This window comes from Mustela lutreola, chromosome 18 (assembly GCF_030435805.1).
Source record: "Mustela lutreola isolate mMusLut2 chromosome 18, mMusLut2.pri, whole genome shotgun sequence".
Classification (NCBI taxonomy): domain Eukaryota; kingdom Metazoa; phylum Chordata; class Mammalia; order Carnivora; family Mustelidae; genus Mustela; species Mustela lutreola.
The window spans coordinates 8,526,894-8,552,822 of NC_081307.1; the positions used below are offsets into that span (position 1 = coordinate 8,526,894).

At 46.8% G+C, this 25,929-nt stretch overlaps 1 protein-coding gene across 3 annotated transcripts in view; it reads left to right on the plus strand.

Moving 5' to 3' along the window:
- Nucleotides 1–270: 270 nt before the first annotated feature.
- Nucleotides 271–25,929, plus strand: part of RAB11FIP1 (RAB11 family interacting protein 1) — a 31,882-nt gene continuing 6,223 nt past the window's right edge. The window contains exons 1-5 of one of the 3 annotated variants that reach the window (XM_059156271.1): nucleotides 272–729; nucleotides 14,955–15,397; nucleotides 16,590–17,391; nucleotides 18,378–20,234; nucleotides 21,007–21,115. In XM_059156271.1, the coding sequence (XP_059012254.1) occupies nucleotides 353–729; nucleotides 14,955–15,397; nucleotides 16,590–17,391; nucleotides 18,378–20,234; nucleotides 21,007–21,115 (3,588 nt within the window). In that variant the 5' untranslated portion in view covers nucleotides 272–352. Of the gene's footprint in view, nucleotides 730–14,954; nucleotides 15,398–16,589; nucleotides 17,392–18,377; nucleotides 20,239–21,006; nucleotides 21,116–25,929 lie in introns of those variants that run through there. The other 2 variants (XM_059156272.1, XM_059156273.1) reach the window with 2 other exon arrangements.

Here is a 25,929-nt window from a genome sequence, read left to right on the forward strand (position 1 = left end):
GACTCCCCAGGCAGTGCCCCGGTCAGTTCCGGTTGGGCCGTACGACCTTTGGCAGTTGGGGACCCCATCCCTTAACCAACACCCCTCGTACCGGAATTCTCCAAGCCCCGCCCCGCCCCGGCCGCGCCTGCCTCCGGCGCCCCGATGCTCGCCAGCCTGAGCCGCAGAGGCCCGCGCGGCTCAGGCAGGTGGGGTGGGCGGGGCCGGCGCGGCGGCGCGGGTGGGGAGAGGCGGGCCCTGGAGGGGGCGTGGCCGGAAGCCTTAAAGAGGCTGGGGCCGAGGGGCGGGCCGCAGAGGCCGCGGATCGCGGCGGTAGCGTTTTCGTGTTGTAGCCCACTGCGGCGCCGTCACCATGTCCCTGGCGGCCTCGGCGGGCCGGGGGCCGGGGTCCGTGTGGTCCCCAACGCATGTGCAGGTGACGGTGCTGCAGGCGCGGGGCCTGCGGGCCAAGGGCCCCGGGGGCACGAGCGACGCGTACGCGGTGATCCAGGTGGGCAAGGAGAAGTACGCCACCTCGGTGTCGGAGCGCAGCCTGGGCGCGCCAGTGTGGCGGGAGGAGGCCACCTTCGAACTGCCGCCGCTGCTGTCCGCCGGGGCCGCGCCCGCGGCCGCCGCCACCCTGCAGCTCACCGTGTTGCACCGCGCGCTGCTCGGCCTGGACAAGTTCCTGGGCCGGGCCGAGGTGGACCTGCGGGAGCTGCACCGGGACCAGGGACGCAGGAAAACCCAGTGAGTGCGGGCCGGGGGAGAGGACAGGGGGCGGCGGGCCGGGGAGCGGGGCAGTGCGGGGCGGGGAACGTGAGGCTGGGCGCCGAGATTCTTTTAGAGCGAGTGCGGCAGTCACCGCGCCGCTGTGTCCCAAGGGGACGGACGGAGAGAGGCCTTTGGTCAGGGATCCCCGTGGACGATAATCATAGTCTCACGGAGGTTCAACTTCTCCTTGGGTTGTCCCGCCCCAGCTCTCCCAGCGCGTGGGCTCTTTGAAGCCGGCGCTGAGGGTGGAGGTGGGGGAGTACCTGGGGTGTTTTTGAATCTGTAGGGACGTCGCTCAGCGCCCGGAACTTAGTAAGCACTTTATGAATTTTCGATGCATTGGAAATACATGTGGGCTGACGAATTCTTCTTCCTAGTGTGGGTAGTGTGGATGTTTGAAACACTCATTGGCTTATGTGGAAAGCCTCCTGGGTATTTCACTATCCTAGACACTGAGCTGGGAATGGCTGGGTCCGGGAGCAGGGAGGATCAAGGTGGAGGGTGAACCCCACTGACACTGTGGCCTTAGAGGTTCACCCAGGGACAGACCTGGGGCATTACAATGCGGGGTGGAGGCCACCCAGAGATGTAGAATCTTCACCCCCACCTCCACTACTGCCTACGTGGTTAGTGAAGAGAATCTGCCTCTCCCTCTTCCCCTTTTTTTCCCCACCCCACCCCGGGCCCCAAAGCCTCTAGAACAGCTTGGTCTTCACTTTCACACTGAAAATTTTTAACACTGTTTCCCCTGAGCCCCAAGGTAGTAAGGATTTCCCAGTGCTGGGCAGAGCCTGTGTCTGCCCTTGGCCCAGCTACAGTGGGAGGTAGACATTGTTTCTTCTCTGCCTTTGTGGATTCCCTCTGGTCCTATTCTGAAAGGATGGCTGCTCACCTGTAGCTTTTCCGTCTAGAGTTGTGTGCTAGGGTATCTCACTCCCACAGGGAAAGCTGGGCACCACCCAGTTCACTTCAAGGTGTCACCCATTTATTTGTTCTCTTTCGCAGGTGTTTGCCATGGAGCCTTTGATTATGGAACATTTGATTGTGCTCACGTACTGTATCAAAAACTGGCCTCCTTGGCATAATTGGTTACTTTGCTGGACCTTACATATGCAAATCAGTCATATTACCACAACTCCTACAGCTTGTGAAGCACATGAATTCACATTGCGTGTTTTAGATATAAATGGTATTTTAACTTTCCCTGGTGGAGGGGACGGAAAAAGCCAGAGGGTTTGATGTTACCAGACTCCCTTTTCTGCCTCGTGGTTCCAATTTCAGCTTGCGTGCTTGCAAATGGAATACCTGATTCACTTATCTGGCCCAAGATGAATAGGTATTTCTGAATTCAAATCAGATAAAAATAGAGAGCCTTGAGGTGAGGATGGATAGGGTATCTCTTGGCATTAATTTACAAGCCATAAGGTGAGCAGTGCCTTTGCTGAGGAGGCGCTGAAGCAATGCTGATTTTCCATTTGACTGACATTTGGGGCCTTGAGTTGGCTTCCTTTCCAGCTTCAACTGGGTGCCATTTGGCCATCCGTTGTCTTGTTCTGTCCCAAGATGCGCGGATATTATCATCTGTCTCTGCCGTCTGTTTCTCGGGTGAACATTTTATTCCCTTGAAAGACCGTGTGTCACCGCCAGAGAGAAGGATTCCAGATTCCTGGGTCTGGTGCCCACTGTGGTCTTGACTCACTGTTAGGCTTTGGGTTGCTCCGTCTCTAAACACCCAGATTTCCCTATTTACACATGGAGCTTGTTGCCAGGCTTAATTGATATTTATAAGATGTTTCTGGGCTCCTGGATTACTGGGGCCGGTGTGTAGACTCAAAAGGTTCTGTTACTGCTTTGTGAGAAACAAAAATCATCTTAAGTTCCCTATTTTTAGGAAGGGTTCAGAGGTCTGCAATTTCATTTCTGTCCTCTTCTCTAATGTAACTCTGAACCTAGATGGTTACTCCTATCTCTATGGTATGGGCTGATTACCACTTAGTCACAGTATCAACCTGTAGGAAAGTGATGCTTAGTTGATGTGTTGGGTTCCCCCCCACCACCAATAACTGCAAACGAAGTCTTCTTTGCCACCTCAGCAGTAGGTGAAATTGTAAACTTTCCATCTGCCGCTTCCTGGGACTTTCCGAGGGGAACCTAGTTAAACCAAGCCTCTCAGCTGCCCCAGTACGTTCCTTGGGCGCTCGAGATAGCTGAGATTTGGAGAGTGAGATATATAACAAGAAGCGGAAGTTTACCAGAAGGAAACTGGTTGGGTTAGAAAAGTCATTTGAACTAGTTATTAAAGGTTTGACTCCACCTTAGGTATAAAAAACCAGCAACAAAACAGAAGCTCAAATTTTGGTCTCTGGTTTGTGTGCGTGTGTGTGTGTGTGTGTGTGTGCGCGCGCGTGCATGTGTGTTAACCTTGAGCAAAGAAGAGTTGCTGTAGAGTATGACTCTTGTCATGGGTCCAGAAACTCAAGACGTCAAGAGCTAACTGTGCTAGAATTTGCCTTGGTTCTCTTGATAAGCCCTCATCTGTCATACATTTGGAGGCAAAAGAATATGCTTTTCGGGGCTCAGATTTTGCGGACCTCAAATTTAGTGTGATGACACACATATTTTAAAATGCAGAGGATGACCTATGGTATAGGTAGGCATAGGTAGGATACTTTAAGTAGGGAGGAGTTTATAGCGCCTGTCTTTAAGAGGCAGTTGAAATGCATTGATTTTGCACTTATCCTTACCTGTTAAAGACCCGGGGTCAAAGTTGGGCCTAGGTTAAATGGGAACCAGTTAAGTCTCATGTTCATAAAACAGACATGAATCTGCGAGGCAGAAACAGGTAACCAACATGGGGGATTCTCTGCTCACCTCTCTAGTCTCAGGTAGTTTGGGATCCTAGACTGATCTAAGGGGGGGGGAAACTTTGGGGCACTAAGAGCAACAAGATGTGGGGAAATAATCTGTTTGGGGCAGATTAAAAAACAGCCATTCAGGCTGGCCACTGTGTAACTAGTATCATGAAACTTAATACTGCCCTAGTCTTTCAGCCATGAAGACAGAGTGAGTGGTGGAGAGTCGTTTTCTTACACCTTTTGAAGATGCAAGAGGGAATTTGGTTGCATATGAAAGGATTTGGATATTAATAAAGGTTCGAGATTTTGAAGAACTGTAAATATAGTAAGTATAAGTGTAGTAAGTTGCCAAAGGAAATCCGGGTTATTAAAAAGAAATAAGGGCTCAATAGTTGTTTTTCTGGATGGGTCGGATGCAGAGAAATGATTTAGATGAGCAGAGAGATAGATAATAAGCAGTCAGTGTTTGTGCCTGTATTGTCAAGGCTCCTCAGTGCATTTAGGATTTTTTTGTAACAAGTTGGCAAATTGGAGCAGTGTTACTGATTAAGTTTTTCCTTTCTTGGGATTCCCCTTAAAGATAACATTGGGCCCTACTGGAAACCATTCCTCAGCTCAGGGGCCCCAGGAAGCTAAGAGCTCCAAGCTGGAGATGCCCGGGGACTGAGACTCTGTCAGGCTCTGGGAGAAGTAACCCTAACCTGCTTGTAGCCGTGAAGTGAAGTGACTAAGAGGAGGGAGGGGACTCGAGAGTCATTGTTCTGGTGATGGGCAAGAAGTTCCCGCATGGTATTATTTGATTATGATTTCATCTCTAAGACATTCAGTTAGCTTCGGGAAAGTTTGAACTGCCTTTTGTTTTTTGTTGTTTTTTTTTTTTGGTCTTTAAAATCTATGTTTTTAGTACATTGTTTTAATTGAAGTAGAGTTGCCACACAATATTATATTAGTTTCAGGTGTACAACATAGTGATTTTATGTGGCGCTCACAAGTCTAGCTGCCATCTGTCACATACAATGCTATTACATTACCACCGCCTGTTCCTTGTGCTGTGCCTTTCATCCCCATGACTTGTTCATTCCATAACTGGAAGCCTGTACCTCCCACTGCCTTTTACCCACTGTGCTCACCCCCCACTTCCTCCTCCCCGGGCAACCACCCACTTTGTTCTCTGTATTGATGAGTCTGTTTCTGCTATTTGTTTTGGTTTTTAGATTCCACATCTAGGTGAAATCATACAGCATTTGTCTTTCTCGGTTTTACTACACTTAGCGCTGTACCCTCTTAAGTTCATCCATGTTGTTGCAAATGGCAAGATCTCATTCTTATGTTTTTGGTAAATATTTTTTAATACCTCTAAGTGCCAGGCACTGGGGTATAAACAGTGACCCAAACAGACATGATCTTTACTTTGAGGAAGCTCAGAGCCCTGTGGGGAAGATGGACATTAAACAAATGAACACATAAATAAATAATAATGTATTATGATAGCACTGTGGAGGAAGAGAGCAGGGTGTCATAAGAGAATGGAGGGGGAAAGACATGACTTAAAGAAGGAGATGGCAAATAGCTTCTCTGAGGCTATTTATAACCTTAAGAACAAAGAGATTTTTCTGGTGAAAAGGAGAGGAAGGGGACCTGGGGGAGAGGGAGATGCCCATGCAAAGGCCCTGAGGCAGGAATTCTTGAGAAGTTGGAGAGATTGTGTAGATTGAGGCTGAAGAGGAGGGCAGGGCTTTATTTAAGAGCAGTGGGAAGTCCCTGAGTATTAAAAGCTGAGGGGTGTTGTGATCCGCATTTTTAAAAAAGTCACTGACCACTGGGTGGACAGTGGATCTGAAGCGGTCCTCAGCTGGAATCAGACAGCCAAATGGGAGGCAGTCGCACTAATCTAGGCCACCAATGGTGGTGAACTGCACTGGGGTGACAGCCATGGAAGTAGACAGGTGCTAGATTTCAGAAATATTTTGGAGGTTCAGTTGGCCTGATTTGTGATGGGTTGCGTGTGGGTGGGGGTGAGAGAGAGGAAGTGATAAAAATGAACTAATAAAGTAGGGAGAGTTTGCTGTTGAAAATGAACCAGGAAGTGGTGGCGATTTCTTTCCCCAGCAGCCTCCGTGATACTGGAGTGAGGTCACCATTACAAAGACTGCTTTGGGCCCTGACACCTGTGACTCCACAGTCTTCTGTAGGAAGCACCACTGAAACCAGGGTGTGTGTGTGTCTCCAAGTATTTACAGTTTTAATACAGGCCAAGTCTTTGTTTTGTAATAGTGTACATAGCTAATGAAATCTCCCTGGTGTGCTCTAACATAGCTGACGAAGTCACTGCTTCAAGGAATACAGGACTAAGCAAAGGAAAAACTCATATATAACAGTAGGGAAAACAAACCCGTAAGTGAAAAATAAAACTCTGGAGGCAAGTAAGTCACCCATTTACATGTTTTGCACATTAGGGAAGGTAAGTGTACAAAGGAGTCTTGTGCCTTTTTCACTTTGCTTAAACTTCCCTTTGATTACAAAGACTCTATTTTTGTAACTACCATCAGAGGGAAGTTTTTAGAAATAGTATCTGATATGTCATTTAATTGTAGTGATTAACTTAGAAATGTTCTAATTACTTTAAAAGCAATACATGTGCTTATTAAAATGTTACCTACCCCAACACGGATTTGTTGACCTTACTCTTTTCCCACTTAACAGTCATCTCAGATATCTATTAAAATACTACAGTTTTAGTTGCCATACATCCCAGAGAACTGTGGTCCGTGCTCTGTAATCTTGGAGACTCTAGCTCTGGTTTAGCTCCAGAGGGATTAAGAAGCCCTTGCCTACTGGAGAAAGTGATAAGAGGTCATTTCAGTCCTTATTTTACTCCCTGAGCAGTCCCCTTGGGTGGCCTTTGATGGGGGAGGGGGGGGTTGCAGATCTCTAAGCCTCAGGGCCTTTGAATTCCAACAACATCAACACCCAGACCCTTGTATTGGTCTTTGAGGAAAATCAGTCCCCTGCCAAGATCATATGTTTTGGAAAAGACTTGGCAGCAAGAACTGCTCCCCTGAAGGTGTCCTGATTCAGATCTTGTGGCCCGATCCACAAAAGCAGGCAGGCTCAGGAGACCCAAGCCTGGCTTTGCCTGCTTTTCCCTTGGCTGGGCGGGAACCACTTTGGTCCTGCGCTCTGCCGTGTGACCCAGGGCAGGAGCTCAAAACATCTGTGTGAGTGATGATTTTTCGCACAGGGCCCGCGGCGGTTTGCTGGAAAAATGTGGAGAAGGGTTTAATCCTTCAGCCCAGTGGATTAAAGGTTCAGCCCAGTGGATTAAAGACGAGGGGCAATTGAGGGTTGAAGGCAGAATTCTGCTTCTTAATGGTTCTTAGTTTTGGCTGTGGCGTGTTTGCCAGTCCTTTTCTTAACACTGAAGAAGCAGGTTACCTTCTGCTAACCAGGCCTTTGGCAAAGGAGCTGCTTTTAACTACTAATGAGATGAGAAATTCCTTTCCTGCAGGGAGAAGTCTATAGATAATCTGTTAGAGAAAAATCAAGGATTTTAGTCTCCAGGGTGTCCCCAAGGGACACATTTAGGAATGTGGTTGTGGAGAGAAAAAAAGGCAGTGGTAATTAAGTGTCCTTTCCTGAAGGCTGGCCTTTATATGGAGTAGAGGGGAGGCATTTATAAGGAATCCCAGAAAAATTTTTCTAGAGGTGTGGCTGCTATGCACTTCACTTTTTAAATACTCTTTTATGAGAAAGGAGGTGGCTAAGCTAGGTAGAACAATTAAGGCTTCCAGAAGGCCTGGTCTGAAAGGACCTCTTGTGATCATGAAGAATGGGTGTCCTGTGCAAAGGGCCGCAGTGCAAGCCAGGCCCCTGGATACTTCTTTAGGGGTGTTGCCCCCTGTAACACTGGTCTTGTGGGGTTTTCCTGGTACGTCAGTGGCACTTCTACTAAGCCTTGGTTGTTAAAACAGGATTTAAAAATGTGGGGTTTTTTCACCTTTCCTTCTTGGGTCTTAGCTTGATTGCAAGATAAATCATTGATACTCTGCTTCCTTGTCAGGAAATCTCACTGAAGGAGTGCGAATCTGTCTGTGCTGGGGGAGCCAACGGATAGGTCCCTTATGCTAGGATGTGTTTGTTTTCTCTTGTCCTGGTCAAGAGATGGGGAACCATGCCACTTCATTTTTGTCCCATTCTTAAAGTCGCTTTGTGCGGGTGATAAAGGACTCCGTGGTTGCCAGGAGATTGTCTTTGACAGACCCATTGAGCAAGAGGTGAGATATGGGATCTGATGGTAGAATATTAATACTTGTGGCTTTTTGAGATATGATCAAGTAGAAAAACAAATTGACAAGTAAATGATTATAGGAGGGGTACTCGTCCATGTTTAAAAAGATGTTGATTTTTTCTAATTTAAAAATTATTAATTAAAATTTAAATTATTAAATTTTTTTAGAGATTCTGTTTATTTGATTTTTTCTTTTTCTTTTTAAGATTCTATTTATTTGAGAGAGAGCACGAGGGGGCACGCGCACAAGGGGTGTGCACTCTCCCATGTGCAAAAATAAATTTAAAATTTTTTTTAAATTCTTAAAAAATAATGCTTATAAAATAAAATAAAACAAAACACAGGTCTTCATCCTGATACTTCAGTCAGTCATGCCATCCTGTCATCTCTCCACAAGGGTTTGGAAGCCCTCTATTTCTTGTCCGTGCTGAAGATGAAGAGTTGTATCTGAGGGTCGGTAAATCTCTCTGTAAGTTACAGAAAATATATACCGATCATGGTGTTTTTTAGACTCTTAAATACTTCTTAATACTTCTTTTAGAAATGATGTCATACAGACTAATTTTGTAACTGAGTGTTTTCTTCCTCCCTACACATGCATACCATTGTTGTTTGGATTTGATGGATAAGGTCGGATAACTAGGAGTACAGCCAGTCAGAAATGTTAGTATCTTAAATTGTCTTCTGAGAACTCTCTGAATGGGTAAACCATGGTATTCGTGCCCTTCAGAGAAGGTCTTGCAGCCCTTAGAAGTGGCAGGTATGAAGTCTGGAGGGCAATAATGTACAACGCACTATGAATAAAATTGCACGTCTGCTCTGGTTACAGCTGAGTAAGGGTTATAGCTAACACTTAGCGAATGTTTACTAAGTGCCGGGCACTGTTCTCAGCGCTTGACATACATTAGGTGGTTTTATCTTCATAATATCCGGATGAGGTAGGGGCTTTTAGCCTTGCTTCAGAGGAGGTGCCTGAGCCACAGAGAGGCTAAGTAACTTGCCTAAAGGGTCTCAGCTAGTGATTGTTAAAATGTATAGGAAAAAAGGCTTCAAGATGATACATAAAAAGGTTATAAAGATCAGATTAGTATGAAAGTGAGTTCATTTAAAAAATTAACAAAAATAATTTTTTTTTTTTTTTTGAAGTTGGCTCCCTGCCCAGCATGCCCAACATGAGGCTAGATCTCACAACCCTGAGATCAAAACCTGAGCAGAGATCAAGGGTCAAATGCTTAGCCTAGGCGCCCTCACAAAAAATTTTCTGTAACCTGTTGTGCTCACTTTCTAAGAGAATTTCCATAGAGCAAATAATATGGAAAGGACCCAAAGCATTTTCAACCTGCTTTTTTCTGCTCTCTGTCCTGGAGCCTGGCACTTCCCAGCTTTTAGGATTCAGTTTGGTGGTTACAGATAGCCTTTCAGTGCTGCCCGAATGACTGTTTCAGGGATTGGGCTAAAAAAAAAATTAGCCCTTTGCCTCTCCCATGACTGACCACAAATTCTTCCAAGATGTTGACAATGGGCAGAGAGGGCCACCTGGGGAGGCAAGGTTGGCCCATCGGTCATTAGGTATTCTGAGTTAGGCAATGATGACCAGCTACTGAGGGGCAATCACAAAACTTGTTAAACTACTTAGCCTCTGTAGGGTACACACCACACATGTTTTATAGATCATAAATGTTTCCGTCCCTGTTTGCTCTGCACTGCTTCTAGGCTTACCAAGTGAAGTTTCCAGACATTTCACCCATCTGGACTCACCCCTTTCCAGAACACCTTTTAGATGTTCTCAGCTGCTAACCCCACGTGATTTTCAGCCTTATTTTGATTCCCTGGTGAGCCAACTAATGAATTGCTTTAAAAAAATTCTTCACCTGAGAACGGCTGAGAGTGTCCTTTGTGTCAAACACCACAGCAGGTGCTGTTCTGTTCTTCCTGCTTCTTCCCTCACCCGAGGCCATAATCCCCTGTGTCACAATGCTTGGTTACCACGCAGGTGACTCACGCTACAAGTCAGGGAGAGATTTTGCAGGGGGGGGGAAATGGGTAACCCACCTCTGACCCTCGGGTCCCGACTGGACTCACAGACAAGGAGCCCTTGAAATTTACACACATGAAAATGTTGAAGTCACGTGTAGAGCTAGTGGTCTTTCTTCCCCTCCCTTTCCCGGAACCCCCTTTGTCTAATACAATAATACAGTATTCATTTTACTGGAGCCCCTAAGTAGGTGGTTCACATAGGATTTAATTTTGCTGAGGACCCTGATTGTGTGCGAGTCCTTATTTGGGATGAAATTGTACCCTTTAGCAAGCATATCTTCCCATGTCTAATTATTTTCTCAGGTTTCAAAGTCAGAAAAGGCAGCAATGGTCCCAGTGTAACACATGGTGATGTTTGGTGAGCCTGGGCTCTTGCTCTGCTCCCACTTGCCCCCACTGGAGGGTATGGTATGCTTTTTAGGGCAGAATCTGGCCCTTTTGTATTTCCAGCGCCTGCTATGTAAAAATGTTTGAACTGTATCTTCGAAGCCATCATTTCCCTGTTCGTGTCTGCCCTCTGGAATGTTTTAAAGGAAAAACATGTTTGCTTCAGCTGCAGAAAAGATTATTTTTGACACATACCAGCCAGTCCCTTACGAGTATAATCCCGAAAGTCTGTACTGCTGTGAGACTTTCCATTTCCCAAGAGCAAGAGCTGTGCTGCCCTCACCCTGCCGCATTCCGATGGAAGGCCCCCTGTGATCAGCTTTCCTTGTATTTGAGCTGTACAGTGAGAAACGGTGCCCTCTGAAGCAGACCGGCGAAGTCGATTGGCTGTGGTTGGATCATTTTAGCTTTTCTCAAAATGACTATTTTAAAGCCTAAAAGCCCAGGAGATTGGACAGTGCAGATCCAGGCAATAGAAGACATAATTGAATTTTTCTATATTTTGAGCTATTGTGTTGTCTTGTGTTTGATGCCCCCCCAAAAAAACTCAAAACCCCCAAAACAACCCTAAACCCCCAAAACTCTAAAACAGCAGGGCAGCCTATTTGGATAATAGGCATTTTTGCCTATATATGCCCAGGACCATCACTTGAGTGAGGGGTGTAGAGCGGTAGGAAGATTGAAGTTTTCATTCTGTACTGTTTTGCATGATTTGAATTTTTACTTTATGCCTATTATTACTTTAAAATATAGTTTATATTGGGGCGCCTGGGTGGCTCAGTGGATTAAGTAGCTGCCTTTGGCTCAGGTCATGATCTCAGTGTCCTGGGATGAGCCCTGTATCCCGCTCTCTGCACAGCAGGGAGCCTGCTTCCCTCTCTCTCTCTCTCTGCCTGACTCTGTCTACTTGTGATCTCTCTCTCTGTCAAATAAATAAAATCTAAACAAAAAAATAAGATAAAATAAAATATAGTTTATATATAAGTCTTCTGTCACTTTCCATGTATTCAGAGATCCTTCTGATTTTTGAAGAACTGGGTTTTTAATTATAAGTTAAAATAATTATTTGATTATAGAAGGGACCGCTTGATTTCCTTGATTGGTTGCAGGACTTTTTCCAGAATATGGGCTTAAAAACAAACTCACTACCTTGGGATGATGGTTTTCTTCCTGTACTCTGCCCTTTGGACTAGGAAAATGAACCCAGCCCTGATTTCTGAGATAATTCCAGCTTTCTGGGCCTCCATGAATGGTAATGCTGGAACACACCCACTCTGCCATCACAGACTGTGTGGCTATGCTGGGACTTCATTATTTATGAACTACTTCCATGAGGTGATAGAATTAAGTGAGCTAAAAAAAAAAAAAGCAAATTAAAAATCAAAAACCAAAAACAACAACAACAACAAACCAAATGAGTAGAAACACTTAGAATCAAATTGACGCTTGAATGTCAAAACCCACAAAGGTGTCTGGTTTGGGATTCCTTAGGGTGAGCCATTCATGAATCATGGCTTTCATTTATTATTGAATTATGCATGTGCCAAAAGAACCCTTGCTTAAACGGTTTGAATTTTTAATGACGAGGGTAATACTATTAGAAGAAACAATTCCTGTCTTCTTTTCCAGCTTTAATAAATCCGGCACAGATTTTTAAAAAATTCTGAACCTGTGCCGAACATTTGCATGGGATGCTTACCTGTGCTTCAGTCTGCTTTTCACATCCTTTAATAGGCCTGTGCCCCTTCTTGGCTACCTGGTATTTGGTTTTAGGTTTGCCTGTAAAAATAAATTTTAGGAACAGTTGATGAAGCATCTGTTCTCACCTCTTAGTGGTTTTAGAGGTTCCCCCAAACAAATCCCACTTTAGTGCCCAGGACCGAACCTATGCATCAGGTAATAATAGGTCCCCCAGGGAGGATTCTAGAATTGGTTGTGGCATCACTCAAAACAAACAAACTGGTGCTGATACTTTTGGAGAGGCAGGCTGGTCCCAGGAGCTGTCAGCAGCCTGCTCTGAAGGTCATCTCTGCATCCCCTGGGAGGCTAAGGGACTGAGTTGCAGGGAAGAGCTTGGAGAGGCGGCCTGACCCACTGTTTCCCCAGGGTGAAGAGGTGAAACTGCCTGCGGCTAGTGTGGTCATCTGAGCTCTACAGTCAGCTTTCAGCAACTTCCCCTTTCCAGGTGTCTGCAACGCGAATTTACAAAAGCTAGCCACCCTTCATCACCAGGGCGACCACGGAGCCACGTGACTGTCCGAAGAGGAAAATACAAATGATTCTCTGGTGTCTAAATGACAAACATGCAATAGCTTCCAGGTTAAGTCTTAGAAAATAGATTGGAAAAACACCAGACTGGCGGGGGTGACGCTGTGTAGAAAGACCTTGCATCTGCCCCCCACCTCCAGCTGTGGCCTGTGGTTTTAAAAACCATAAAAGATTTCCCCCTAAAGGTCCAGAATCATAGCTCACCTCATCTTCTCCGATGTTGGCTGTGTTTTTTAAAAATCCAATCTAAGTTCTTCTTGATGACTTTGCACACTGGACTTTCTATGTAATCTTACGATTTATGATGGGTGGCCAGCCATGACGGGTTTCCCCCTTTCTTCCGAGAACACTTCTTTTTTTCTTCTGCTAGGAGTCTTAAATGAGAAGCTTAAACTTGCCTCAAAAAGAATTTAAGTTTGAACCCTCCTCTCGTATGTTGCAAAGGGGAGGTGAGTCGAGAGAGTGCAAAGCAGGAATTTTGGTGTAAGAGTAGGGGCTTTGGAGGAAGGCAGAACTGATGCAGAATCTGCCCATGCCCTTTACCAGCTGCAAGACCTTGGACAAATCACTGCACTTGTGAGCCTCAGTGTCTTGTGAGACTTGGATGAGGGCGTCCCTAAGCGTGCACAGTACTGGGTATGCTGTAGGTGCTGTTTAAGTGTTAGGTGTCTGCTTTGCTCTGCCCCTTACCTTTCAGTGTGTAATCAGCTGAGCTAGTGGGGCAGTGATCTGCCCTACGAGCAGACTGGCTGAGGGTGAAAGAGGAAACTGCTCGTTTGAGGAAACCTATCATTTCCTTAACGTCCCCGGCCCTCAGCTCTTAAGTAGGTCATGACACAGAACATCCAAATGTGGTTTCTTGGTCTGACGGTAACCCTAGGGATGGCTCTCAGTGGGCCACGCACTCAGACTTTTCTGCTCTGTAGGGGTTGTGCTACTCATCAGCTTCATGTTCTTGCAGTTCCCCAGAAGGAAAATGCCCAAGGGAGATTTCCTTTTTCTGACATCGTCTTTCAGGAGAGTTGGACTGATGGAATATTGGCCATATCTTCAAGCAGTTTGCAAACGACCAGTTGAAATAGTTGATAATGTTTGAAATATTCTTTTTTTGGATTAGTAAGGTAGGAAAGAATGCTTCCTTTCAGCTTCTAATTTTTTTAGGGTGGTAAAATATACATCACAAAATTTACCATTTTCATCATTTTTTTAGCGTATAGTTCTATGGTATTAAGTACATTCATATTGTTATGCCACCCCTCACCACCATCCCTGGCCAGAACTTTTTCATCTCCCCAACTGAAACTATACCCATTAAATACTAATTCTCCATTCACTGCTACCCCCAGCCTCTGTCAACTACCATTCCCACTCTGAATCAGACTACTGTAGATAGCTTATATAAGTAGAATCATACAATGACATTTGTTTTTAAAGATTTTATTTATTTATTTGTCAGAGAGAGAGAGAGAGCACAGACAGGGGGAGCAGCAGGCAGAGGGAGAAGCAGACTCCCCACTGGATAGGGAGTCTGATGTAGGACTCGATCCCAGGAGCCTGGGATCATGACCTGAGCTGGCGGCAGATGCTTACTCGACGGAGCCACCCAGGTGTCCCACAATATTTGTCATTTTGTGACTGGCATAGTTCATTCTTTTTGGAAAAAAAATTCTCTCTGTCTTATATTTTCTATTATTCCCCAGCAGGGACTCTTCTATAAACGCTTGCTTTTTTTTTTTTTTTTTTTTTTTCCTTTCTGAGATGTATGTGTAAATTTGCATTCTGCCTTCTTAACTGTTTGTGTGTGATCTTTGCATTTTTACCCTGTTGGTGGAAAATACCAGTCACAGGAAATGACTGGATGGAATATTTGTTTGACTTATTTTATTGTTAGAAATAGCTATTAGGGGTGCCTGGGTGGCTCAGTGGGTTAAGCCGCTGCCTTTGGCTCAGGTCATGATCTCAGGGTCCTGGGATCTAGTCCCGCATCAGGCTCTCTGCTCAGCAGGGAGCCTGCTTCCCTCTCTCTCTCTCTGCCTGCCTCTCTGTGTACTGTGATCTCTCTCTGTCAAATAAATAAATAAAATCTTTAAAAAAAAAAAAGAAATAGCTATTAAATCAAGATTTTAAGTGACTGTACATTAAGTACAGAGTCAGATCCTGTCTTTGCCTAGTGGTTGTCTTCTCAAAAATGAAATTGCAAGTTCTGCCCCCATTCCCCTACCCCACCCTCTCTATTCCAAAGAAGAGAGCCAAGAATGTGTTTAGAGGTTGGTGGTAACAGAGAAGAAAAGCCGGTTAATGGGGATGCTGAACGTTGTTTTAGGCTCTTTGATTCAAAGATAACCTCTCAGCCTTTCTCCTTCTAGGTGGTATACCTTAAAATCCAAACCCGGAAAGAAGGAGAAAGAGCGAGGAGCAATTGAGGTTGACATCCAGTTTATGAGAAACAACATGACTGCTAGCATGTTTGACCTCTCCATGAAAGACAAGTCTCGGAATCCATTTGGGAAACTGAAGGACAAGATCAAGGGGAAGCATAAGGATAGCGTGTCGGACACCGCCTCGGCCATCATTCCCAGTGTGACCCCCTCCGCTGACAGTGATGATGAGTCTCCTTCCAAAGACAAGAAGAAGAAATCGAAGATCAAGACCCTGTTTTCCAAGTCGAATTTGCAGAAAACGCCCCTTTCCCAGTCCATGTCCGTCCTGCCTACTTCAAAGTCAGACCGAGTGCTGCTTCGTCCTGGAGACTTTCCGTCCCGGTGGGAGAATGAGGACAATGAGGACGACTCCCCCTCTGCCTCGGATGGTAAGTTTGCTGCTCCTTCTTACTTGGGCTCGCTCGCTCTCAGTCTCTTTGCACTCAGAAGAAGCAAATCTTAAAGAGAAGGACTTTAATTCAGTTCCTTGATTACTGAAATGATGATGGTGGTGATGACAGCCATGATGGTGGTTAGTCTTGGTCAGAAAGGCTTCTCTTTTTAAGCCCTCTGGTTCCTAAGAATGTATAATTCCTTTTCTAAAATGCCTGGCTCAGGGCGCCTGGGTGGCTCAGTCAGTTAAGCCTCTGCCTTTGGCTCAGGTCATGATGCCAGGGTCCTGGGACCCACCTCAGGTTCCTGCTCACTGGGGAGCCTGCTTCTCCTTCTTCCCCTGCCGCTTCCCATGCTTGTGCTCTCCGTCTCTCTCAAATAAATAAGTAAAATTTAAAAAAAAAGACTAAAGAATTTTTTTTAAGATTTTATTTATTTATTTGACAGACATATCACAGGTAGGCAGAGAGGCAGGCAGAGAGAGAGCGGAGGGGAAGCAGGCTCCCTGCTGAGCAGAGAGCCTGATGTAGAGCTCCACCCCAGGACCCTGAGATCATGACCCAAACCGAAGGCAGAGGCTTTAACCCACTGAGCCACCCAGGCGCCCCCAAAAGAGAACGCTTTATCTCTGTAACTGATGGAGATTTAAAAAGCTTTTGGAGTTAACAGAATAAATGTATCCAGGCCTTTTCTTTTCTTTCTTTTCTTTTTTTTAATTAAGGGTAAAATCATAGAACCTCAGAGTAATTCTGACATTTTATTACCTCATCAGGTATTTATTGAGATCCTATTAATGTGTTAAACCCTCATGGGAATCATCCTTAGTGAAAGCTGAGGAATCTGCTTCCTTTAACTGTGAATTAACTGTGGATTTGAACTTTAGTTTCAATGACCAAACCTTACTGTTGGCTAGATCCTGCCCTTCTCATTGGTTTAATGCAGGGTCTCTCAACCTCCGCTCCGCACTGTTGGTAGCTGGGGCCACATAATTCCTCCTTGTAGGGGCTGCCCCATGCCTCATAGGATCTCCAGCACTATACCTGGCCTCCCCCTGTTAGATGCCAGGAACATAGCCCCATGCCGAGAACCAGAAATGCATTCAGACACGAGAGATGGGCACCCCCTTCTGATTGTGAACTGGTCGTTTAACTTCTTGTTTCCTTTTAATCTTTGTTTTTCTCCCCACAGTCATGTCTCACAAGAGAACAGGGAGTGCAGATGCTAAGCAACTGAACCAGGTCAATTTCAGCCTTCCCAGGAAGGAAGGACTCTCCTTTCTTGGCGGCCTTCGGTCTAAGAATGACGTCCTTTCTCGCTCTAATGTCTGTATCAACGGGAACCATGTTTACATGGAGCAGCCGGAAGCCAAGAGCGAGACCAAGGACAGCACCCCCTCCTCCTCCCCGTCCCCGCAGGGCTTCAGGAAGAAGCATTTGTTCTCCTCCACCGAGAACCTGGCTCCCCGGTCTTGGAAGGAGCCTGGGGATGGAGGGGCGGTGTCTTCCGACCGGTGGTTCTCTGAGTCTTCCACCAAGGACTCTCCGAAAACCATGTCTCTGCCATCCTACCGGCCGCACGGCAGTGGGGATATTCGGGAGAACGTGGCTCCCGCGGGCTTAGAAGCCGCAAAAGAAACCAAAGAGAGCAAGAAGCAGGAGAACAAGAAGTCCTCGTTGCTTTCTCTGGTGACGGGAAAGAAGGACGTGGCTAAGGGCAGTGAGGGCGGAAGTCCGCCTACCGTCCTGGGGAAGGAGAAGGAAGGCGGCCCGCTGGAGGTCCGAGCAAGGGATGACCGGCCGGGGCCTGACGAAGGCCTGCTGAAGAGAACTGAGAAGGACACTCTGGCTGTCGTCTCTGAACGGGGTAAATCCCTGAATCCCTTTGAGGAAGTGCAGATCACAGAACCGGAAGCCGACCGAGAGCCCAAGTCGGAAGCTGCACCACCCGTGGGCTCTGCACGGGCTCCGCAGACCAAAGCCGTCAAGCCTCGGTGAGTCTCAGCCCTCCTCGTGCGGGGCTGTTCGTGGCGATCAGAAAGGTCTGCTGCTGGAGCAAACCTTGCCTGGGGATCCAGAGTGGTACCTGTGTATGGCAAGCATTCAATGGTCTGAGTTATTTCTACCAGCCCCTTGGCTGGCCTGGCCTGTACAGATTGCAGCGATGGGCCTCTGTCCCACCCCGCTGCCAACAGGTGCAGTCTGCCCCATCTCGGTAGGATGATCAGCCCCCATGGAATGCCCTGGTTTGTAGCAAATTCTGAGTATTCCAAGTGGGGCATACCAGATTCTGGTTGTGGTATGTGCAGAACGTGTGTTTTTTTAGAGTCCTCATCACGGATTTCCCTTTGAGGCAGATAATATCTTTCCTCCTTGCAATTTGGCATTGGTGTGCTGGCACGGGGGCCCCTTGGTCGGCTCCCAAGCGTGCCTGTTCTCTGCGTGGCCATTGTGCATCTTGTTGCGAGAGCCTGAGTGAACACTGGGGGCTTTCTGCTTTCAGCCTGACTCTCAGTCACACTAACAATATTTCTGTGGTCTTGGGTGGGAGAGACTTTTTTTGAGATTCTGTGTACTCTGATTTCACACACACACACACACACACACACACACACGTGTGTGCGCGCACAGATTGTTCCTCTTCAGAATTGGTGCCCGTTGCCCCGAGGGGCATCTTTTACTGCTTTGAACTTTGTAGATGCTTTTTGTTTATCACCAAAAGCAGCGTGGGCTGTTGCTTTACCTGGGGCTTTCTGTTTCTGTTGCAACAAGCCCTTTGTGTGGCAGATGTGTGGTGATAAAAGTGTCCCTTTCCTACCTTAAGTAATTGATGTTTCTTCTTGAACTTAAAATACTGCCCTCCCGGCCCCCTCCCCCCCCATAAAAGTGTTTGCCCCTTTGGAACAATTTTATTTGTGTTTCTTGCCTCTCACGATGCATCTGCAACTGACCTGCAGATTTTATTTTGTCCTTTTTGCAGACTGGACGTGTCTCCAGAGGCTCAGCCCACAGCCAGGCTTTCTTCTTCCCCTGACTCTCCTGTCTTCTTTTCTGCTCTTCTTTCCAGTTCTGGCCAGACACCTGTCCCTTCTAAATTGGGGCATGGTACAGAGACACCATCCTCTGAATCTCCCTCTGTCTTCTCTTTCTCATCTCCCATAGTGGCTCCCATTTCCACATCCACGCCGGTTGAGAACTGGCCTTCCACAGACAAGGGCCAGGCCAGGCCGGAAGAACCATCTTTGCCCCTTAAGGCAGAATTGCCAAGGGAGAGTTTAATAGAAGTTTCAAAGACCGTTTCTGGTGTCTCGGGGTCACTTTCCAGAAAGCTACCCACTCCAGCATGTAAAGGGACAGAAGATTCTCCCACGAGGAAGACCAGTGAGATAGGCCCAGAGAGCACTGTTGGTAACGACTCAGAAAAGTCTCTTGTGAAGCAGTCTGAAATGGGGCACCAGGAAGAAGTTCTGGGGTTTACTGCCTCAGAACGAGACTCTGTCCCTTCATCTCAAGAGGCCCAAGAAGTAACATTCGGCCTTTCACTCCAAAGTGGCCAGATTGAAAGCCCAGCGGGGAAGCATCTGATGAGGGCAAGCACAGGCTCAGAGAGTCCGTCTGTGTCCTTTGGGGAGACCAGCCTTCAGGAGGACAGCATGACTTCTGCAGTGACGGCAGCGGTGCCCCCTCTTCAGATGGGAGAACCGGCTCCCCCTCTTGGCTCCGTGATGCGGAGACACGAAGAGAATGTGGGTGAGAGCCGAAAGAAAATCCGGAAGCATGTGTCATTTTCTGAGCAGCTCTTTACACAAGAGGAGCTGGAGCAGACCGCCGGGTCAGTGGAAGGGGACAGAAGGCATCCCCGGGAGCTGACATGCAAGGGAGTCGCTGCTGGAAATGCATCAGACGGGGAGTCCGCTGAGGCCGCAGAGAGGGAAGCCGTGTCCCCAGCAGCACAGTGTGGTGTGCCAGCTTCCGTGGCAGGCCCCCTTCCTGGCCCGTCTTGCGAGGAGAAGGGCTCAGAAGCCCCCATGAGTGAAGCAGGCTCAGGGAAAGACATTCCGCTCTTGAGGATTGAGCCAGAAGATGTACTCATGGCCCCAAATCAGAGCAAAGCCAGTGATCACGAAGGTTTATTGTCCAAGCCCCTGAGTGGCCTCCACTCTACCCCAGGGGTTAACTCTCCAGTCGTGGCTGATCTGGGCTTAACCCTTCCTTCCATTCCTGAAGTGGCATCAGATGATGAGAGAGTGGATCAGGTTGAAGACAATGGAGAGACAGTCCAGGTGGCAGCCCGGGAAGGAGGACCTTCCTCCTTGAGCCTGTCCCCTGCCCGTTCTGAGATGGAAAAGGGGCCCAGGGGCGAGGCAGACGGCTGGGCGGCGCCTGCAGAGGGTCCACATGACCCCGGGTCAAAAGCACCCAAAACATCTGCGGCAGCCTCTCCAGAGCCAACGGCAGCTTCAGGAATTCATAAGCCAGATCCTGGCAAGAGCTCATGGTTGGATAAACAGCTGCCAGGTCCTGGCGGCGGCGAGAGGGAAAAGCTGATGGGAAATGGGAGGCCAAGCCAGCCTCCTGATCCAGCCCTGGATTCTCCTGTAGCCAGTCCCTCCTTTTCTGAGAACTTTCCTGTTACACGCTCTTTCCCCGGCTGCCCACACGCTGACACTCACACCAGTACAGCAGAATCTCAAAAAAAGGCCACAGCAGAGGGCCCCGCTGGTAAAGTGGAAAGTTCTGGCAAGAGGAAGCCGCTTCTTCAGGCCTGGGTCTCACCCTCAGAGACACTTCCTATCTCAGCTCAGCCGAGCGCGGGAACGGGGTCAGCCAAGCACAGGTGAGAGTCGGGGAAGGTCGTTTTGTCCATGGGAGTGAGGCCCACCCCACAACCCGACCCTTTGCCTTTTGCCTGCTGAGGTGGATGGCTTTCTAAGTGCACGGCTATCCCGATGGCATATGCCACGCAGTTTGCTGGTAGGGCCTGTTTTCAAAGGGTCTCCCTCCCCGCCACCCCAACCCCCAGCGTGGGAATTCCTCCTCAGGACACTCCTGCATTTATAGGGAGAACACTGGGACAGTCTTCACAGATGGTTTAGGAATTGTTCTGCACAGATTTGGGGCTCTGAAACTGCATCTTCCGGCATCTTCCCAGCATCAGAAACCAGCTGAGGCGCAGTGGTAGAACGGAGCAGTGTTGAGAGCTTGCTTTGAGGTGAAGCTGGCATGTTTGTTCCTGGCACTTTCTTTACTATTGAGGATCGGGAGGCTCTGCAGGACCCCTCGCACTGGTGTGGGTCCTAGGCTGTAGCCTCCTCAAGAATAAGAGGCTGGCTTTAGCGTTCTTCTGACGTTGATCATGAGACCAAGGGTCTGGTGAGAACGTCGGGACACCTGACTTTCCGGTGCGCATGGTGGGCCTGCATGTGGCTGCCTCGTGCCGTCCGCCCGCATTTCCGCAGGGACACCGGCGTCTGCCGGACTGGACGTGCGGACAGAGCGCATCACCACTCTGCCCTCTTGTGTGTCTCACCGGCTGCTGTCCGTGAGGTGGATGGTGTCTCGGTTTTGTCACTACCGAAGGTCTAAGGATCCTTTCCCCTTCTCTTTAGACTTCACCCTGTGAAACCAATGAACACAACAGCCACCAAGATTGCCAGCTCCAGCTTGGGCACCGCCACCATCATCAACGAGAACTTGATCAATGAAACTGCAATGAAGGTATGTCTCCTCCAAGAAGTAGGTGTGCTAGTTAGGGGACTATAAAAAACCATTATGTAGACCCTCCTGGGCAGCAGGGAGGGTCAGGAACGACTTGACTGTATGTACATCTATGTCTTCGTATAGTCTTTGGAAGCCCCTACACTTCCCAGGGGACTATTACTGCTCCCCTTAGAGTTAGTCATTGTCGAATTGCTTGGGTCTCCAGCAACAAGACTGACACCGGTTTTTAGTGGGAAGAAAATGTCACCCACTGGCTGGTCCACTCTAATCAGATGTTTTCATTTCCCCGTGTATCCTTTTTTATCTTTTGGCAAAAATGTAAAATTCTTGTGCTTGTCATCATTGCCTAGATACACTTTTTTGAAACTTTCTTCTGTTAATCATTGCAAACTTTAAAGAAAAAGCTGCGAGTGCAGTACAGAGGACTGCTGTAAACCTTTCATCCCAGTTCACCAGTCGTTGACATTTTACCACATTTGCTTTATCGTTTTCACCCTCTCTCTCCCCGTCCCTGTCTGTTCGCTCTTTGTGTAGACGTACTTCTTCTTTTTTTTTTTGTCTGAACCATGGAGGGTAAGTTGCCCACCTCATGCCCCACTTACCACTAAATACTTCAGCGTGTAATTCCCAAGAATAAGGACACTGAATCAAGATCAAGACATTTGAAGTCTCTGTACTCCTCTTTTCTCATCTGTAGCCCACACTTGAGCTTCACCTGTTGTCCTGTGAGTTTTCCTGTTTCTCTTTCCGTTCCAGGATCCAATCCAGAATCTCTCACTGTTTTGTGGCCGTGTCTCCCTCAGCCCCTTGATCCTGGACCCGTTTCCCAGCCTTCTTGACGTCTCTCAAGACCTTGACATTCTCAGACTTTAGATCAGTTGTTCTGTAGAAATTTTCCTCTGTTTGGATCTGTCTGCTCTCTCCTCCTGGTTTGGTTGAGGTCACGCATTCCTGGCAGGAATTAACCGTGCAAATCGCACGTCCTTCTCAGTGCGTAGTAGAAGAGGCACATTATATCCTCTTGTCATGGTAGTGGGAGCGTTAACTCTGATGACTGACTTCAGGCGGTGCCCACGAAGTTCTGGAGTGTAAAGTTCCTGTTTCCCCCTTTACAATCAATACTGTTTCCCCCTTTACAATACAATACAGTTTGTGGGGAGTTAATGTCAGGCCATGTAAGCATTGTGTTCCTCACTGCCCTTTTGTTCCCAGTCTTTCGTATCCATCAGTGAATATGGCAGTGGCAAAATGGTGGTTTTCCAGCTCCATCGCCCTCATTGGAAACACTGTTCCAGTCTGTTTTTCATTTATTAGTAGATCATAAGCATTTTTTGCTTGTTGCTATGTAATTATTCTTTGACATGGTTATACTGATATTTACTTAACCATTTCCTTATTATGGGATATTTGGGTTATTTTCTGTTTTTCAATATGAGTAATGCTACAGTCAACAATTTCTTGCATAGAACTTTTCCTCTTCCTAAGCTAAATTTCCAGGAAGTGTATTTCTTTTTTTTTTTTTTTTAATGTTTTTTTTTTAAGATTTTTTATTTATTTATTTGACAGAGAGAGACATCACAAATAGGTAGAGAGACAGAGAGAGAGATGAGGAGAAGCAGGCTCCCTCCTGAGCAGAGAGCCCCATGCAGGACTCGATCCCAGGCCCCTGGGATCATGACCTGAGCTGAAGGCAGAGGCTTAACCCACTGAGCCACCCAGGCACCCCCCAGGAAGTGTATTTCTTGATTAGAGGATCTCTTCTCTTCAAAAGCTTGGGCTAACTTTTTTTTTTTTTAAGATTTTATTTATTTATTTTGACAGAGAGAGAAATCACAAGCAGGCAGAGAGGCAGGCAGGGGGCAGGGTCCGGGGTGGGGGGGAGGAACAGGCTCCCTGCTGAGCAGACTCAATCCCAGGATGCTGGGATCATGACCCGAGCTGAAGGCAGCAGCTCAACCCACTGAGCCACCCAGGCACCCCAAGCTTGGGCTAACTTAAAAAAAAAAAAACAAAAAACAACTCCTGCCCACCAGCCAAACCAAACTAGCCCCTCAGATGATTTCTGCTTTGGAGCATCCCCATCCTGCCCTTTCTGGTTCTAAAATCAGGAGAATCTAGAACACTGCCTCCTGGCAAACCTCTGGTCTTTGACTCATTATCACTTGGGCTAGGGAGAATGATTTACAGAGGGACTGTTGGGCAAGGCTGTGTTGAGTTTCAAATATATGGAGAGGAATTTCCTGACTGACTACTGGGAACCACTGTCAGTGGAAGTAAACTTTATTTCTATTTTAGTCCAGGGCATCTAGACGCTTCATTCAATGAGACATTGAAGGTCTCACAGTGCACTATAAGACATCAAGTAGTCTTTGTGGTTTTAGAATAAAAATTTCTTGCTCACTTCTCTTTTACTCCTGTAGGTATTTTTATTTTAAGATCTTATTTATTTATTTATTTATTTGAGAGAGAAAGAGAGAGAGAGTGGGAGAGAGAGCATGAGCAGGGTGGAGGGGGAGAAGCAGACTTCACGCTCAGCAGGGAGCCCAGTGAGGGACCAGATCCCAGGATCACGACCCAAGCTCAAGGCAGATGCTTAACCACCCAGGCACCTTCCCTGCAAGGGTTTTTAAAGTACTGGTTTGTTTGTTACCACCTGGGCTCCATTGCATCTCTGCCATCAGGAGCTGGGCGAAAGGTTTCCTGAAAGTTGGACCCGAGGTTCAGGGAAAGAGGCTGAGCAGTGACCACAGATGGTTACTACGAACAAGTTAGCATCTTCTAGCCGCTTTGCCTTCTCTTCCCTTGTACTGTGTGGTGCTGGGGCCAGTGGTAAGTGAGCATCATTTTCAGATGTGCTTGCTGTGTATGAATTAGCCCTTACCCGGAAATGTTCCATAACTTGCCCAGTTCAGCTTGGTGGGCCTCTGAGGGTGTGGGGAAGAGGCAGCACATACCTTCCTGGGGTTTAACGATATTTACCAGGAAACCAGGCAAAAGAACAGCATAAAAGGGACAGTAATGAAAGCTAGGGTCATGGAGCAGCCTCCCATCCCCTCTTCCTTGTACTGTGGAATGCAGCTGGGCTCCAAAGAGAAACAAACAGCCAGCTCTCGGGAAGTGAGCAAGACCCTTGGCTCCCATTTTATTTATTCTTCAAAGCTCATTTAATCAGGGGCTTATCTCCTGGCCCGGACAGAGGGAATAACTTGCCTTAAAACAAAGGCAACTGCTGGTTATTTTGCTCATGATTTGTAAGCTGGGCCACTGCCCCCTCTGGCTGCCTGCTACAAAGCACTTAGCCATGGACCATACCTAGTAATACTCTGAGCAAAGAGGGAGAGTTTCTTAGAGACTCTTACAAGCCCCCCATATAACGGTGCTTTGTACTAAGCCATAAATAATATTTACAAAAGTAACTGCTCTTTGGAATGTGGCAGAGTGCGAGAGAGGTTAGGGAAAGAAACTGCATGGCCAAAGTTATGAAAAGCTAGCTGAATCATTACCATAATGGGTTTTGGGTTTTGTTTGGGCGGGTTTTTTTTTTTTTTAATTTGTTTGTTTGTTTGGTTGGTTTTTGGTTGCTGTTTCATGGCCTCCATTGCTTTTAGATTATTTGAAACTTAAGGGAGTGTATTATTTACCCAGGTGGCTTTAATACTTCCATTTAAAAATAATACAGCCAACTGGATCCAGAAATCATCTGTCCTGTTAATACGGAAACAGTGAGAGATGGATTTGAATATACGTCATTATTATTGCAACTACGGTGGGAACATCCAATATGAAAATCCTGGAAGGAAATATGTGACAATGGGCACTGTTTTTTCTTGAATTAATGGTTATTTTCCTTGTACCTCTTCCTCGCTATGGCTGTTGTTCACTTTCTGTAACGCTGGATTGTTTTATAATTTTTGAATCATCACATGTGTAGGATCGCCTAATGATTTCAAAGGCTCACATACTTTCCTCTTTGGATTATGAAATCCAAATTGAATAGCTATTTCATAGTTTGCAAGGTATGAAGCGTACATCTCTTTTCAACCCCACGCATCTATCCTAAGGAACTATTTTAGAGATGTGATCCAAGATTCATGCTCATGCATCTTAATAAAAATGTTATATGTAATTGTGAAAACTGAAAAAACCTAAATATCTAACAAAGGAGATGGGTAAAATATAATGAAATTTCAAGCATCCATTAAAAATATTTCTGCTAAAAAAACAAACAAACAAAAACCAACCAAAAAAAAAATAGGTGGTGCCTGGGTGGCTCAGCCATTAAGTGTCTGCCTTTCGGCTCAGGTCATGATCCCAGGTTCCTGCTCGACAGGAAGCCTGCTTCTCCCTCTCCCACTCTCCCTGCTTGTGTTCCCTCTTTCTGTGAAATAAGTAAATAGTTTTTAAAAAATGATTTTTGTTAAAATTTAGTGATGGGAAAATGCTCAGAAAATAATAATTTTAAAATGCTTGAAAACCATATTCTGCATGATGCTTGAAGTTGTAAAATATACCACAAAGAAACCAAGGAAGAAATAAGAGACCCGGGGCACCTGGGTGGCTCAGTGGGTTAAAACCTCTGCTTTCAGCTCAGGTCATGATCCCAGGGTCCTGGAATCGAGCCCCACATCAGGCTCTCTGCTCAGCAAGGAGCCTGTTTCCCCCCCGCCCCACCTGCCTCTTTGCCTACTTGTGTTCTCTGTCAAATAAATAAATAAAATCTTAAAAAAGAAAGAAAGAAAGAGAGAAAGAAGAGACCCAAATATTATGTGTTGGAGCTCTAGGTAATAATTTTTTCCCTCTTCTGTATTTGA